The 16,263-nt window shown below is 41.8% G+C and overlaps 1 protein-coding gene across 1 annotated transcript; it reads left to right on the top strand.

Annotated features, from left to right (window-relative positions):
• The first annotated feature begins 2,341 nt into the window (after nucleotides 1-2,341).
• Nucleotides 2,342-13,204, top strand: LOC306914177 (palmitoyltransferase ZDHHC3). Its single transcript, XM_079491121.1, has 9 exons — nucleotides 2,342-2,507; nucleotides 3,911-3,999; nucleotides 4,367-4,440; nucleotides 5,862-5,974; nucleotides 6,481-6,542; nucleotides 7,094-7,214; nucleotides 10,860-10,932; nucleotides 12,444-12,618; nucleotides 12,992-13,204. Exons 1-9 carry the CDS (start codon nucleotides 2,383-2,385, stop codon nucleotides 13,081-13,083), a joined length of 924 nt encoding a protein of 307 aa, XP_079347247.1. The 5' UTR covers nucleotides 2,342-2,382; the 3' UTR covers nucleotides 13,084-13,204.
• Nucleotides 13,205-16,263: the final 3,059 nt, after the last annotated feature.

Genomic DNA, 16,263 nt, shown 5'->3' with positions numbered 1-16,263 from the left:
GTTCACCACCAAGTGTCACTGTTGCACAGCCTAACACACAGACACACACAGGCCAGGGAGGAGGGCTTGTACAGTACAGTACAGTACAGTACAGTACAGTACAGTACAGTACAGTACAGTACAGTACAGTACAGTACAGTACAGTACAGTACAGTACAGTACAGTACTTCAGATGGGTCTGATTTTTTTGTTATAGTGGAGAGAATATTGGGGCTTTTTTCACCTCTCATACCAAATGTCTTGTAGCCTACCTTACAACTGTAATACAAATAATTAAAGTCAATCATGTACCACAGTCTAAGTCCAAATTTCATTCTGACCCCTCCACGAAAAGGCCTCGTTGTCCTGACCCCGTATCTATAATTTATACATTATGGATAAATAGTGTGGACTTAGACTGTTTTTCGTCTGTGGCATTCATAGCTATTCTTAATAATGAATGTGCAAAGGTGACTCCAGAGTCCAGACACTTGTTCAGACTAGTCAAAGACTACTTAAAACTCTCACATTGCAACGCATTTTTTATCTGCACAAAGACAGTCTGCCGACGAAAGATAATTTTCCACCATGCAAATTGCAGAACGCTCTGGTTTGCAGTGTTGCCAGGTCTGCTTATTATAAGCGACTTTGGGCTAGCTGCCCTGTAACATAGCTTAATATTCATAGTTGCCCGTTGCTTTATAGTTTGGGATTATTTCTGAAGTGTAGTTGCGTCGCGTCGCATCGATAAGGCGATATGGACGGCAAGCGACGGGAGCTTCTCGTCGGGAGTCTCCTGCCGCCACACGCTCGCGACTCTTTCAAACTGGCCGACAGCCGACCGTCGGCGCAATGTGGAGGTAGCTTAAAAGTAGAACGATTTAGGCTATACTGTTGTTAATAGCAGTGACTGTACTGACTACTGAGACAACAGGCTGAAAAACAAAGCCAAGTGACAACTGTGACAACAACATTTGCACACTATGCAACAATAACAAACTGGGAACATAATTATGCACATGATGTATGTGGGAGTGTCCAGATGTGAATAACTTTTGGTTCAGAGTTTCACAAGTATTATCTGAGGTAATGAAAACTGGGCACCTTGGAACAGTGGGTAGTGGGTACTAGGAAAATCTGGGCACCAAAGGGCACCCTGGTGCACCATATGGGGCCTGGTGCCGCCCTTTGGTGCGGCACCAGGCCTCGGAAGAGTGGGCACTAGGGAAATGTGAGCAGTAAAACAGAGTGGTCATTAGGGAAATGTGGGCACCAAAACAGCCACAAGAATGTGAATCCCTATACTGTCCTTCAAAACCGCTCTCAAAGAGCACACAGGTAGCTGCAATTCGAAACTGGCCCCAATAAAAAAAAAAAATCATTTGCTGCTTTCTTTCGTTTTATCGTTTTTAGCTATTTTTTACAGGGGGCTGGGTCATTTTTTTACAAAATGTTATAGCAATTTATTTGTTTTATTATTTACTATAGTTCTACTAGACCCCAGAAAATTACATCTGGCCACAAAAGATCACAGGATCTATTGAATGTGAAGGGGGAGGTGACAAACTGACATAATTGAGCCTACAACACATGTGGCAGCACCGCACCCATATAGTACCCCCTTCACATTCAGTAGATCCTGTGATATGTTGTGGCCAGATGTAACTTTGTGGGGTCTAGTAGGACTATAGTAAATCATAAATAAAAAAATCGCTATAATTTTTTGTAAAAAATATATACAGATTTAGGACCTAAAACATGAACCTTGGTTGAAAAAAAAACTAAAGTTGTCCTTTAAATGTTCTGATGAATTGAAATGGAGGATCCCAATGGAAACAAGCCTTAATTTAAAGGTAGGGTAAGTGATATTTTTTGGTTTAAAACAAAACGTTTTTTGTATAAAAAAAGGTTAAATCACTATATATTCTGATACCTATACTCATTGCTAAACTATAGTGTTTTATTTTATCTAGTATAGCCTACTTTTATGTGCTTATTCTGCAACCTGTTATTCATAAAGTTTTCAATCAATCAATCAATCAATCATCATATGAAATGAAGCACAGAAGCAGTGAAGATTAAGGCCTTGGGAGAAGAATTCAACAGAAGCCGATTGAGACGCACCCTCCATCCATCTATACTCTCCCCTCCCCGAGTCCCCGAGTCCCCGTGGCGGTGTGTCTCCTCCTCCTGCGCGTAGCCTCGGTCCCAGGCTCCCAGCCCCCAGCTCATCTGAGATACAGTCTTGGCTCATCTGCGAAGAGAAAATACTAGTCCCTCCTGCGCGCCATTCCAAATCTCCGCCTCCAACGCGTCAAGGGGTCAGCGTCACCTCCTCCTCCTCTCCCCGGCAAGCCGGAAGCACCGCGGCCTGGTGGCTGGGGGACGTCACGGCCTCAGAACATGGCGTTCCTGCGCTGTAGGAGAGACCCCTGCGGCTTCATCTGCCTCATCCTCACCTATTTCAGCGTGTTGTACGCGGACTACGTGGTGATCCAGTATGTCCTGCTGCCGGCCTACTCGGGAAGGTGACTGCCATGTTTATTCATCTGGTTTAAAAGGGCTCCCTCCCTTTGAATGGAATATACACCCCGACGCGCATCGGTGTCTGTGGGCATGTTGTTTATGTATCCATCACGCTCAGCCCCTACAATAAACCGACGCTCGTACATTTGTGCGCGCCTTATTGATGATATATTCTTCATGTGTGTTTATGTATTGTTGTTCTTTGGGTTTTTTAATGTTTGACTACAGACTGTTTTGTATTTCCAATAGAGACGAAATTAGATAAACAATAAGTAAAGACGCCTGCAGGGTTGGCCAGTAGGCTATAGCCTAACTGATGTAACTGCATGCTAATAACTAATAACTGTCTCCCAGTGTCAGTGATCAGATTATGAAATATAATAAACTATAATTAGCCCAGATTATGTTTCGAAACGTGTAATTCGATGAGGTTTGCGCGGTCTATTAAGGCAGCTCGTGTGTTTTCGACAGAGTAAGGTTTCAAAACACTGTCTGGTTGTAACTGTATATAAGCTGCAAGTCAACCTGCCGTCGGAGGATTGTGACGGAAGGTGTTTTCGTCATTTTCTCATGTGATCTTCTTGTCGGATCAAGACTATCATAGATCTATTGTATGCGTTTGACTTACTTTCGTAGGCTTAGGCTATATGTAGCCATGATTCACATGACGCTCGTCTGTCATGAGACAGTCATGTTTCAGGGCTAGTATATGCAAATCTGTGATAGTCCTTTTTTATCATCTCTCTGTATGTCTCCTCCTGTATTTAAATGTCCCTCCACCACCTTTCACTATACTTCATTCGATTCATTAGCCTACCTAATAATAATGATGTATTATAGGTAATTTATTAATTGTTTAATGTTTCCTCCTTTATTCCCGTCCAGCTTTTTTTTTAATTCAGTTTTATGACGCTTTCATAATTTTCCAATTTGTATCATGGAATCCCTTCATTTTCCTTTCACTGGCCCTTGGGTCATCTCTCTCTCTCTCTCTCTCTCTCTCTCTCTCTCTCTCTCTCTCTCTCTCTCTCTCTCTCTCTCTCTCTCTCTCTCTCTCTCTCTCTCTCTCTCTCTCTCTCTTCTTCCTCCATTGTGCCATTGATCAATTGAATGCATGTCTATTTGTTTGCTCATTTGTTTATGAATTCTTACTGCCTTTTTGTCCTTTTCTCAATAACTCAATCTCTCACTTCTCACCCCATCTCTCTCTAGACACACTCTGTATCTGTCTTGTCTGTCTGTCTGTCTGTCTGTATCTATCCATCTCTCAGCTCTCATGCTCTTCTCAAAATTATTTGATTCATTATTAAGCCTAAAAAAGTGTTTAGGTCAAATTTGACGTGTGTGTGTGTGTGTGTGTGTGTGTGTGTGTGTGTGTGTGTGTGTGTGTGTGTGTGTGTGTCAGTGTGTGGTGTACTCTCCATGCGTCAGTATTTAATGGGATACTACTGCTGCTGCTAGCCTGCCACTCCAAAGCTGTCTTCACTGACCCAGGTTAGTGTGTGTGTGTGTGTGTGTGTGCGTGCGTGCGCGTGCGCGCGTGTGCGTGCGTGCTACAGGTATATGCAATTGCTTGTGCATATCGTTGGAAATTGCCGATCTACAAGCTTGTACTGTAGATTAGCTATTTCCACAATTTGTGTGTGTGTGTGTGTGTGTGTGTGTGTGTGTGTGTGTGTGTGTGTGTGTGTGTGTGTGTGTGTGTGTGTGTGTGTGTGTGTGTGTGTGTGTGTGTGTGTGTGTGTGTGTGTGTGTGTGTGTGTGTGTGTGTGTGTGTGTGTGTGTGTGTGTGTGTGTGTGTGTGTGTGTGTGTGTGTGTGTGTGTGTGTGTGTGTGTGTGTGTGTGTGTGTGTGTGTACAGGTATGGTGCCTCTTCCAGAGACGGCCATGGACTTCTCAGACCTGCGGTCGCAGTCTTCCAGGATGAACGAACGGGTGAGTCTGTGCTTCGACAGACACTCAGTCAGCCGCCATGAGCTGCAAATCATGTATTTATACGACCGAATGGCTGGTGTGACTAGTTAGATATTCTTGTCTGTATTTATGGCTGTGTGCATGACTGTATGTATCCATGGAATAATGACTGTATTTCTTTTTAATGTTTTTTTGTGGCTTTCGCCTTTATTTTATATATTTTATGGAGGGACAGACAGTATGCTGACAGGAAATGGGGAGAGAGATGGGGGGAAGACATGCAGTAAAGGCCGCACACTGCCAGACTGGATTACCAGCCAAGGTGCCTGGACCACTGAGCCATGGCCCAGGCCTAATGACTGTATTTATGAAATAATCGCTATTTATGACCCAAGCCCAGGTTGAGCTGTTGGGGTTTTAAAGTGATGTTATTATTTGTGGTGCTGCTGTGCATATAGGCTGAGGGAGAGTGTCAGTGATGAAGCTCTTGTGAAATACAATTTCAAGAGGAAGGAAACCAAATTTCTTCCACAGTTTCCAGGGGAAGGAAACAGAACTCATTTTCTAAAACAGCCATTTCCGCTGCCACTGTTTTACCCGCCAGCACATCTTTCCAGCAGGCCAATATGACAGGTTGTTCCCCGCTGTGCTGCATGTGTATTACTAAGATATCGGTGTAACAACTTAACAACTTACCTGCCGTTGACAGAGATCTCCGTCATCTGGTCTTTTCAGTGGTTTATGATAGATCTTGTCAGGTCAGGTGATAAGAAGCGGCCTGCTCACTCCTCAGTCCTCATGCATTGAAGGAAACATGAGCTCAGTTCGGGGCTCTCCCCAGTTTGGCAGAGGGAGAGTAGCGCCCAGGATTACAGCTTAGGCAATCGGCACTGGGTGAAAAATGGGCTACAAAATCGTGGGATAAAAATGGAATAATCTTATTCTTGAAGCATGTTTTTAAATGTAAAATCATCAAATCAACATTGTTTTTGTTTTATAATTGACTAAATAAATGAGTTTGATTAATCACTTAAAGCAATTTATAAGCTCCCCAATGTCGCTGTTTCTGTTCTGGACAACTATACTCATCCGACAGTATTCCCTTTTTCTTATAGGCTACTTTTTGTTTTTGTAAACCACTTTTAAATTGACTAGTTAGACATCAGTGGTGTTCTTCCTAGGCCTGTAACAATTATTGCATAATCGTTTAATCAATTATTTTGCATAATCACCATAATCGTTGAAATATTGGTCATACATTTAAAAAAACTAAAAACGGCAGAAATGGCTGATCTACAAGGCTTCACTATGTGACACATTGTAAGCTTGTAGATCATTCATTATGTTCCAATGGCAAAAACACAATTAAATCATCGATGATTTAATTGACAATCTTCAACTTAAATGCTGTAATGGTGACAGCCCTAGTTCTTCCCTTTTAGGGCTGTGAAGGCTGGACGGTGTGCAGTCGCTGTGAGACCTACAGACCACCCAGAGCCCACCACTGCAGGGTGTGTCAGAGATGCATACGACGCATGGACCACCACTGTCCCTGGTACGACCACTGATCATCACCCTGTTGCCCATTACATTTATTTCTCCAACTCTGTTGTTCTCCTCCACATGGACTCCTCCACATCCCTATCCCGGGCCTGTCATAATAGGCAATACTGTTACTGTACTGTACTGTACTGTACTGTACTGTACTGTACTGTACTGTACTGTACTGTACTGTACTGTACTGTACTGTACTGTACTGTACTGTACTGTACAAGCCCACCTCCCTGGCCTGTGTGTGTCTGTGCCTGTGTGTTAGGCTGTGCAACAGTGACACTTGGTGGTGAACAAACGCTATTTCCGTGCTCGGACACAGGGACCCAGGGACACAGCCACACACATAGCTGTCTATAGGAGTGGTTGCACCACTCAAAAATAGTTGTAGTTGCATATGTGTGCACATACAGTACGTACGTATGCATGCGCACCTGTGTATATGTGTGTGTGTGGGGTTATTTGTATGTGCAAGAGCATGATGTGTGTGTGTGTGTGTGTCGCTTCCAGGATCAACAACTGTGTAGGAGAGTTGAACCAAAAGTATTTCATCCAGTTTCTCTTCTATACGGGTGAGTTCACATTCATAGCCTGCTGATTACTACTACTTCAAGAAGTCATGCTTGATTATGAATCCTCCTAGTAGTGCAGACAGTTAAAGACATAAACACAAAGAGGAACTCTGTCTTAAGTGAACACAAACCTGTGTTCATTTTTTTTTCATTGAACAAGGCAACCAGCATGACCGACGTATGTTGACCTCTCAGGTCTTCATCAGGGATTCGTATGCATATGTCATTACCTCAGTAACCAATAGGTCGACAATGTCCAAATGCTCAAATCCATTCCGATCACTTGCAAATAGCGTGCAGTCCGAGCAAAGCCCTATAGCCCAGTCCACACCAATGATTCGCAGTGCAAGGAGTTTCAACTCTCAAATCGGTGCAAAACTACAACGAGGCAATTCAGAGCGCTGCAATTTCTCTCCGCAACATATTGCAATGGTTTCTTTGCATCGCAATTCATTGGTGTAGACTGGGCTAAAGACGTCTCAACTGATAGCTCCTGTATCGCTCTCTCTCTCTCTGACTGTCTGTCTCTCTGCCCCTCTGTCTCTCTCTAGGCATGGCCAGCCTGTACTCCATGATACTGGTGGTGTCTGCGTGGGTGTGGAGGATACGAAACGAGAGAGAGGGAGACGCAGAGAAAGAAGGAGAAGAGACGCCCAGCAAGCACCTGATAGTGTGAGTAGGACGAAGACAGACTGAAGCCACCTTTACACGGCAGCGGCCTCTAGAGAAAACGGCGAAATAAAATATCAGATGTGCCTTCCATTTAGACGGCAACAGCATTATGTTGCGTCTCCGTGTAAAGGCAGAATGAAAAGTGAGAACACAATGGGACTTTTTTTTCTACAGACCGTTGCCGTGTAAAGGTGGCCTGTAATGCTGAAACATCTGACGTGGAAAACGGATCCACTGATACTGATACACTAAACCAGGGGTTCTCAACGTTTTTGGCCGGGGACCCCCGGAAATGCTTTGGCAATGTCTCGGGACCCCCGCCCCGCCCCCTCCCGACCCCCAATATAAATTGACTGCTACAATAACCTTAACCCATTTTGGGCGGGAACCCCTTTTGGTGTTTTAAGCATTGTTATAATTTAGCTATTGAAAAATAGCAGATCTACAAGCTCATAGCGCGCCACCGAGTGGCGCGCTACGAGCTTGTAGGTCTGCTATTTTTGAAAAATCATGAAAATAAAATTTAAAAAAAACTTTCTTTTTTTTTCTTTTTTTTTTATAATTTGGGGACCCCCTAAAATAATTTGGCGACCCCCCGAGGGGTCGCGACCCACGGGTTGAGAACCCCTGCACTAAACCACCGTTACACTGAAACAGTGAAGTGTTGAATCACTGAGACATTGAATCCTACAAAGAGTTTAGCCATTATGAACCTGAGTGACCCTATATTCTTGGATGAAAATAGCAGATCTGAACACTCACAACAAGTCACTCACAATGAGATGCGTTGTGAGCATGTAGATCGGATATTTCCGGAAAAGGAATATGACGTAGAGGAGAACAGGGGGAAAAGAGCAGGCCAAGTATAGAGCCCTGGGGGTCCCCATTGCCTAATCAACAAAGTATAGTTTAACCCTTAGAAGATGAAAGACGCCAATTGGCGTCTTCATCAGAATTCCGTAAATGATCAATGACGCCAATTGGCGTCTTCACAGTTTTTGATGAATCTAAACATATTAATATGCTCCGAAGCGCTGTTTAAATTCCTGAGCTTATATTCCAACTACATTACCCAGAAAACCCGTGTCACGTGACACACGTGTACGTGTTGCCATTGGAAGCTGGTCCCACCCCCTGTAAACAGTGGGGGCAGAGGGAGTCTTCATAGTTTTCATTGTTTTGCCTGTTTGCCGTCTCGCCCGAGCGATTTTCTAGCAGAAAAAGTTGAAAGCAGTACTATTTATTTGAGCGAGTTTTGTGGTAGTAGTATTGATCCATACGCGTCCCAGTCGCCTTCTCCAGGCGGAGTAGCCCTGGTCCAGTGCTTACAGCGAGACTCGCTGCTCCCTCCCTCCTTTTTTCATTGTCTCCCCATCGTCGTCCGATGAGCTATACCGGGAAACCATTGAAGAAGACGATCAACCCGGAATGTTTTGAGGTAATCTTATTGTAGAAAATGCCCTTCTATAGTGATCAGAAATCATAAGATGATCGCTACAAATAGATGCTTGGATAATTACTACTACTAGTCAGATCATGACGCCAGAATGACTCACCACGATGGCCCCCAGCCATTAGCCAGCACCGAAGGTGCTGGCTAATGGTGTTGGTCGGTGCATTGGTGCTGGCTAAGGGCTGGAGGGGGGGGTTGGTGTCGATCGGTTGGTTGGTGCAGTACAAATGTATCGTAGCAGGCATGCACGCATGGCAGTACAAGTATTTTATATTGTAGCGTGCCTTATAGGCGATCTGATCTTTAGAGTAATGTTCGCTCCTTTTATTTACTGTCTACAAAGACGGAGAACAAACATGCATCGTTTACTGAAGCAACGCGTGGTTATGATGACGTTGCTACAAGGATCGGAGGGGGGACGGGGAGTGAAGCTAACAGTAGCGTATTATATAAGATCTGTATGACGTTTCATTGACGTCTGAGCTTGCATGATAATTGCATTCATTGTATATTGTATACAATCATGATTGTACATTGTTTAGTGTGTCTCCGTGTGATGATGATGATGACGATGATGTCAGATAGCCTACGTCCCCCCCCCCCCCCAACTGGCTATTGGCCGGGCTGACTACAGCTAAATGTTTATTTTTATATATTTAGAACTGGCATCGGAGGAGGAGGATGATGATGATGATGATGATGATGAAGACGAAGAGTCAAGACTGCGATGGAGTTCTCCGACACTGAACCGGATGCATTCATTCATTTCAGTTGTTGTTTTTTTTTAAATTTAGCCTACACACACACACACCGTCAAGAACAACTGGAATGCAGTGGTTTGGGGACACTGGGGAGTTTGGGGACAACTGTTTTGTATGTAGGCCTATTTATTTTCTGTAATATTTATTATAATTGTATTATGTTAGTAGTCATAAAAAATAAAAGACAAGCTTTTACAATGAGTTAGACCTGTCATGGCTATTTTGTTCACTAGTCTGAGGTTTATGGTTTGACTAAGCGAGTTTCAACTGTGATTTACTCTGTAACGGTAGATGGTAAGAACCCAATTTTTTTGTTATAATACAGTATACATTCAAGTCTATATTTTGATACATATCATGGGCACAAAGTCATATCAAAACAATGTCCTTGGATGAGTTTTTTATCAAAACTGTTTCTTCACAACAGGTTTTTGAGATACATGCATGAATAGACACGGTACTGGTAAGACTATGTAAACATGGTATATATCAAAATGTGCGTTAGAATGTCTAATTTTACCCCAAAAAAGAATTGAGTTTATATGATGTTCCATTTCAGAGCTAGGGGGACTTTTAGCTGGATAGGTCAGATTGATCATGACTGACCATGCTATTTATAGATGGCAAAATATCTACAGTGGTACATGTGAGAAACTTTTTATTTTATTTTAATTGAACTAGACAACTCACCCTTTAAAATGAGATATTGCATGGCTATGTACGCCCAGCAGAAAAAAAGTTATTTAGAAAATAAAACTTCAACCGGTCATAACTTTTTTTGTTGTCCTAGAAACACTACCCAGTGTAAATGCAGGCTCTTTTAAATGGCTTCCAACACCACAACTAAACATTTTATCAACTCAGTTCATTTTTTTCCTGGAAGCAGACAAGCCAAGCTTTCTCTGAAGGTCTTTCGTTGTCACACATTCACAACAGAGAATTTTCAATAAATCATTCAAAAACGCCATTCTGCCATAGAGAAGTCTAAAAACTATATAGAAATCCATGAAACTCTCAAAGAGTTAAGTGGTTAAGAAGTGCTGCAGTCAATGCAGTGTTGATTTTCACAGCACATTTTGATTTAGTTTTAGTTGTAGTATTTTGAGTCAAATTGATTTTAGTTTGTCATATTTCAGTCATCTGTCTAGTTTTAGTCTCTTTTAATCTCTTCTCCACTAGTCGCTCTTTAACATTTTAGTCTAATTTTTATTTGATGAAATTGTCATCATAGCTTAGTTTTTATTACATTTTTCTTTACTTTTCCTCAGTGGAAAAACGAAAATCTTTTGTCATAGTTTTAGGCGACGAAATCAACACTGAGTGATGAGCTGAAATCTGTGTTTAGGATATGTTGTTTGATTTAAAAAAGTTGAATTGTATTTGTTGCATAAACAGCGCAGAAGTGATTTACCTCACTCTCTCCTCTCTCAGTGCTCACTACATCATACTGCTGGTGGAGTCCGTTCTGTTTGGAGTGTTTGTCATGGTCATTTTCTACGACCAGGTACACACACACACACGCACGCACGCACGCACGCACGCACGCACATGCAGATGAATAGGCTAGTAACCATGTTAACCACTGGTGACAGTTAGTACCTCACAGTAACCACTAGGTGTTACAAAGGGAATTACACGGCAGAATTCTGGCATGCCTTATCCATTGACAAAGACTCACTTTATTATTTATTCTGTTGACCATGCGTGCTATGCTTTGCGTGATTGTCAAGCAATTGGACCTGTCTCACCGTTACTAGGTCTAAAACTACAATTCCCTTGATGTTGAGTATGGCTTTTAGGACTGTTTGTGCATTTAGGACTGTTTGCATTTAGGACTGTTTGCATTAGGACTGTTTGCATTAGGACTGTTTGCATTAGGACTGTTTGCATTAGGACTGTTTGCATTTAGGACTGTTTGCATTTAGGACTGTTTGCATTTAGGAATGTTTGCATTAGGACTGTTTGCATTAGGACTGTTTGCATTTAGGACTGTTTGTGCATTTAGGACTGTTTGCATTAGGACTGTTTGCATTTAGGACTGTTTGCTGTTTGAATTTTTGTTCTGGCTTTGTTCAGCTCCAGTACCTCATCCAATCTGTTTTTGAGGGGGCGCTTTGTGTGTGCGTGTGTACCCCATAGCTATTATTTGATTTTTTCTGAGCACCCTATAGCTATGATTTGATTGGCTGAGCAATGTACGTATTGAGGATAAAAAGTGAGGACAGACAAGTGAGTACGCCAATTGTGATTGGCCGGAATGTGATGATGTATGATGACAAGAGCGTCCCTCACTTCACACGGGGGTGATCTTTGAGCCAATATGGGTGACCCGAATCCCTCAGGGCTCTTTCCGTTTTCTTTCATTGTTGTGAAAGATAGATTTAGCTGAAAATGGATTAGCCTGGAAACCAGACGACAAGACAGACGACAAGCTCACACCGCGTTGTGAGCTTGTCGATCTGCTACTTTCAGCAAAGCTCTACTTTGTCATCTCCCGGCTTACAGTTGTAAACAGAACAAAAAGGTTTAGTTAGAAATAATTTGAACCTATAACTATACTTAACCCTAACCTCAGTAAAACTACAGTATACCTAAGCTTAACCCTAAGCGCAGTAAAACTACAGTATACCTAAGCTTAAACCTAACCTCAGTAAAACTAAGCCTGCCCGGGAGCCAATCAGACACATTGTAAGGCTCCTGGGCCATGGAATGACCTCTGGTCCAGACTCAAATTGTCTGTCAGTCGAGTGACTGCTTTGTATTGTCCCGTCCATCCATGTTTGTATATATTTTTTGTATCGTGTGACATAACAGCCTCTTGGGTTCATTATTGTAAAAAAAAAAAAAGACATGCATCTCGATGTTTTTACTGGTTAAATTAACGTTATAATGCATTGGTTCTAAACATTTTGATATATCTTTGGTCAATAGCACAGCCCTAATAAGTAATCCAACACACTGACTATAATTGGTTATTGGTTCTCTCTCTCCCTCTCTCTCTCTCTCTCTCTCTAGCTGGTGTCTATAATAACAGATGAGACTCCCATTGAGCAGATGAAGCACCGGTTGATGATGAAGGACCGAGGATCTTCCTCTCCACCCTCCTCTTCCTCCCCGCAGCCCCCCCACCACGTCCCCCTGCACAAACGCAAGCCCAAGATCGCCCTGCTGAGAGAGGTGTTCGGACGAGGTGTGTGTGTGTGTGTGTGCGTGCGTGCGTGCGTGCGTGCGCGTGATGATAATTCTATTCATTAGCTCTTTAATTAATCAAATAATCCAAAACGTAAAAGAAAAATGCATATAATGGAATCGATGAAATACTTGTTATTTTACATTTCCTCGTACAATGGTGTAGTGCTAAAATAGACAATTTGTTTATGCCAAAAATAGGGATTGATTATTAATTGATTATTTCATTAAATTGTTGATTATCAATAATCTTTACCTTAAATTGATTAGTTCTATGAACTATAGCGGTTGTGCATTTTTCTGATGAAAAAGGCTAAGCTTTTTACTGTGTCTGTCTGTCTGTCTGTCTGTCTGTCTCTCTCTCTGTCGCTCAGGTTCAGTGTTCTGTTGGCTCCTCCCCCTCCACTCCAGCCCGCCGACTGTGGGCGGGATCACTTACTCAGCCCTCCCAGACTACGATGTCTAACTTTTCACCTGAGACATAACGTGTGTGTGTGTGTGTGTGTGTGTGTGTGTGTGTGTGTGTGTGTGTGTGTGTGTGTGTGTGTGTGTGTGTGTGTGTGTGTGTGTGTGTGTGTGTGTGTGTGTGTGTGTGTGTGTGTGTGTGTGTGTGTGTGTGTGTGTGTGTGTGTGTGTGTGTGTGTGTGTGTGTGTGACAAAACACAAAGACGCTAGTTACGTATTTGTGCAGGTGAGATTAAAAGACCCACAAACATCCAAATAGTTCACATGAAAACAAACAGAATATGAGATTGTACAAAACTAACACTTCTCATCTGAAGTACTCGAACATCACCAGGAAGTTGAAGGGCGTGGCCTAGGATGAATTTGTTCATGTTCATGTATTATTATTATTATTATTGGGAGAGTTACAGACCTGTAAGAGTCCATTTGGAAACCCCTCAAGGAACCCTGGGGGTCCCTGGACCCCACTCTGAGAACCACTGACATAAAGCGTCTTGGTTATCTAGATGCCACAACATCATGGAATATAAAAAACAACATTAGTTTGTTGTTCTGTTATTTATTGTTACTTGGGATACTTATAATCTCTGTGGGATTACAGTAGAAATCACCAAGTGAAACTTTAAAGTTTGTACTGTTTTTGGTTACAGAGTTAAAGCCACACTCCATAATCAGAACACAAAAGGTTAGCTCCATGAATGGAACTTCGGGAACATCCCTATTAGATTTTTTTTCCGTTGTACTTAAATTGATCAATTGAGCCCCTGATCTAATTACAGACAGTATATGCCGGGTAAAACATATAGGCCTACGTTATATATAAATATAGTATGTATATATTTAATGCATAATATTTATGAAGTGTTTTGCTTTTTTCTGCTTCAGTTTCAGTTGTCCAACCTCTTCCTTAAGACCCAATTACAAGCAATTCCAGAATGTGGCTTTAAATGTGTTTGTAAATGTTTACACATCACGTTACTTTCGTGAGTAGCCTTTTGAATTTATTATTTATTTTATTTTATTTGTGTGGGTGGTAGTGGGGGGGAGGGAGGTGGGGGGGGGGGGGCAGTTTAGTCTCAATAAGAAAAGTAAATACTTTTCATGGCATAATGAATAAGTGTGTGTTCTCATACTTATGAATGCGCACCCAAATATTTCTTATTTGACATTATATGCATGGAAAGAGGAAAATACAAATACAGACTTTTTGAAAGTTATTTTGGTACCATTTTAAGTCTTTATTTGATAGTTAAAGTAGTGAGAGAGAGAGTAGGGGAATGACATGCAGGGAATCGTCCCACCAGCTGGGAATCAAACCTTGAGCCGTTTTGCACCCAGGTGGTATATGTAGCCTACTGCTTGCTAATCGGGTCGACCCCATATTTGTGATTATTATTGAGACTAATCTGATTCCATGTAAATTATCTATTTCTATTGTATTTCTTTTTGGTTTTGTTCATATATTTATTTTTTGAAATACGATGAAGTGCAGTTTGTTGGTGCTGGTAACTAAACTGTTTACATACACGCATACATACACGCACGCACGCATGCATACACGCATGCATGCACGCACACTCACATGCATGCACGCACGCACACACAAACACACAAAAATATACTACTAAACACCCATAAACCTCAGTGAAGGGACACTCCTTTTCTTATTTATTTGATGAGTAAACTCAACCAATGGATGTCTGTTTTTAATGTCAACAGATGAAGTTGTCTCTGAATCTCAATGGATAGAAGGGTGTTTTCTATTGGAAAAAACATGTATTACTGTTATTATAACATTTTATATCACTTATTACTTTCAATTAAAAGTAATACAGGATGTTACAGTATTGCATTATGGGGCAAGAAATGTGTTGAATTACTTTTATGTTACTTGCACTACTTTGGTATAAAGTAATACTTGCAGTGCATTACTTATGCAATCTGTTACTTCCAACTTATACTGCTTTACTGTGGCAACATTCTAAACAACTGTTTGTCATGACGAAGAGGATGAATTGTAGAATGTTTTGCACAAAGTGAATTGATATTTTAACCTTCTATTTGTATTTAGTATTCAGTATTGTATTTTGTATTGTATTGTGTATTTTATAGTGTTCCAGTTCTCTCTCCTGATTGGATGAAATCGGCATCCTGACTTAAAAACACATTTTCTGCTTTCTAGAGAGCTGGAGAGATGGAAAGAAGTTACTTAACACACTATAGCTATTCAACAAAACATTATTGATGCCACAAGATGATTCTGGGAAACTGAGTCCCTGAGAGGATACAAGAAGACAACTTCATTCTGTACTGTTTTTTTTTCTTTATTTTCTTTTCCCTTTTATCCTAAAGGTGTATATACTTCCTCTAGATATCTATTATGTTTGTTTAGAGTTTACACTGAGTTGAAAGACGACTCAAATATAGAAGGGACATGTTGTGAAGAGTCCTTGATTTACATACACTGGAAAATAAACATTTGTATTTTGTACAATTTTAACCAAAAAGGGAAACGTGTGCTTGTTTACAGCAGGTTCAAGGTTCCTTTAATAGTTGCATCTTGTGCACGGGTACTCTACATCAGGGGTTCTCAACGTTTTTGGCCGGGGACCCCCGAAAATGCTTTGGCAACGTCTCGGGACCCCCGCCCGCCCCCTCCCGACCCCCAATATAAATTGACTGCTACAATAACCTTAAACCATTTTGGGCGGGAACCCCTTTTGGTGTTTTAAGCATTGTTATAATTTAGCTATTTAAAAATAGCAGATCTACAAGCTCATAGCGCGCCACCGAGTGGCGCGCTACGAGCTTGTAGGTCTGCTATTTTTGAAAAATCGTGAAAAAAACTTAAAACCCCCCCCCTTTTTTTTCTTTTCTTTAAAAAATAATTTCGGGACCCCCTAAAATAATTTGGCGACCCCCCGAGGGGTCGCGACCCACGGGTTGAGAACCCCTGCTCTACAGGAGCGTAACATGATTCCCTGTCTCCTAACGGGCACGTGTTCTAATTACGCTAAGGCTGAGCTCACACGGTTAATGCAGTGATTTTGGTTGTGAGTGTCATGGCCGCCCCCAATGCATTTCCAATGGAGGTCACATGGTCTGTTGTATGGCTTTCAGCTGTGTTTCGACTGCGCCCCTCCCCCTCATACAACACAATGTTGTGTCAAACCATGTGACC

This window comes from Electrona antarctica, assembly GCF_951216825.1.
Source record: "Electrona antarctica genome assembly, chromosome: 21".
NCBI classification, from domain to species: Eukaryota; Metazoa; Chordata; class Actinopteri; order Myctophiformes; family Myctophidae; genus Electrona; species Electrona antarctica.
Note: the sequence above shows the minus strand (reverse complement) of the source record. Positions and strands in the feature narration are given on the sequence as shown.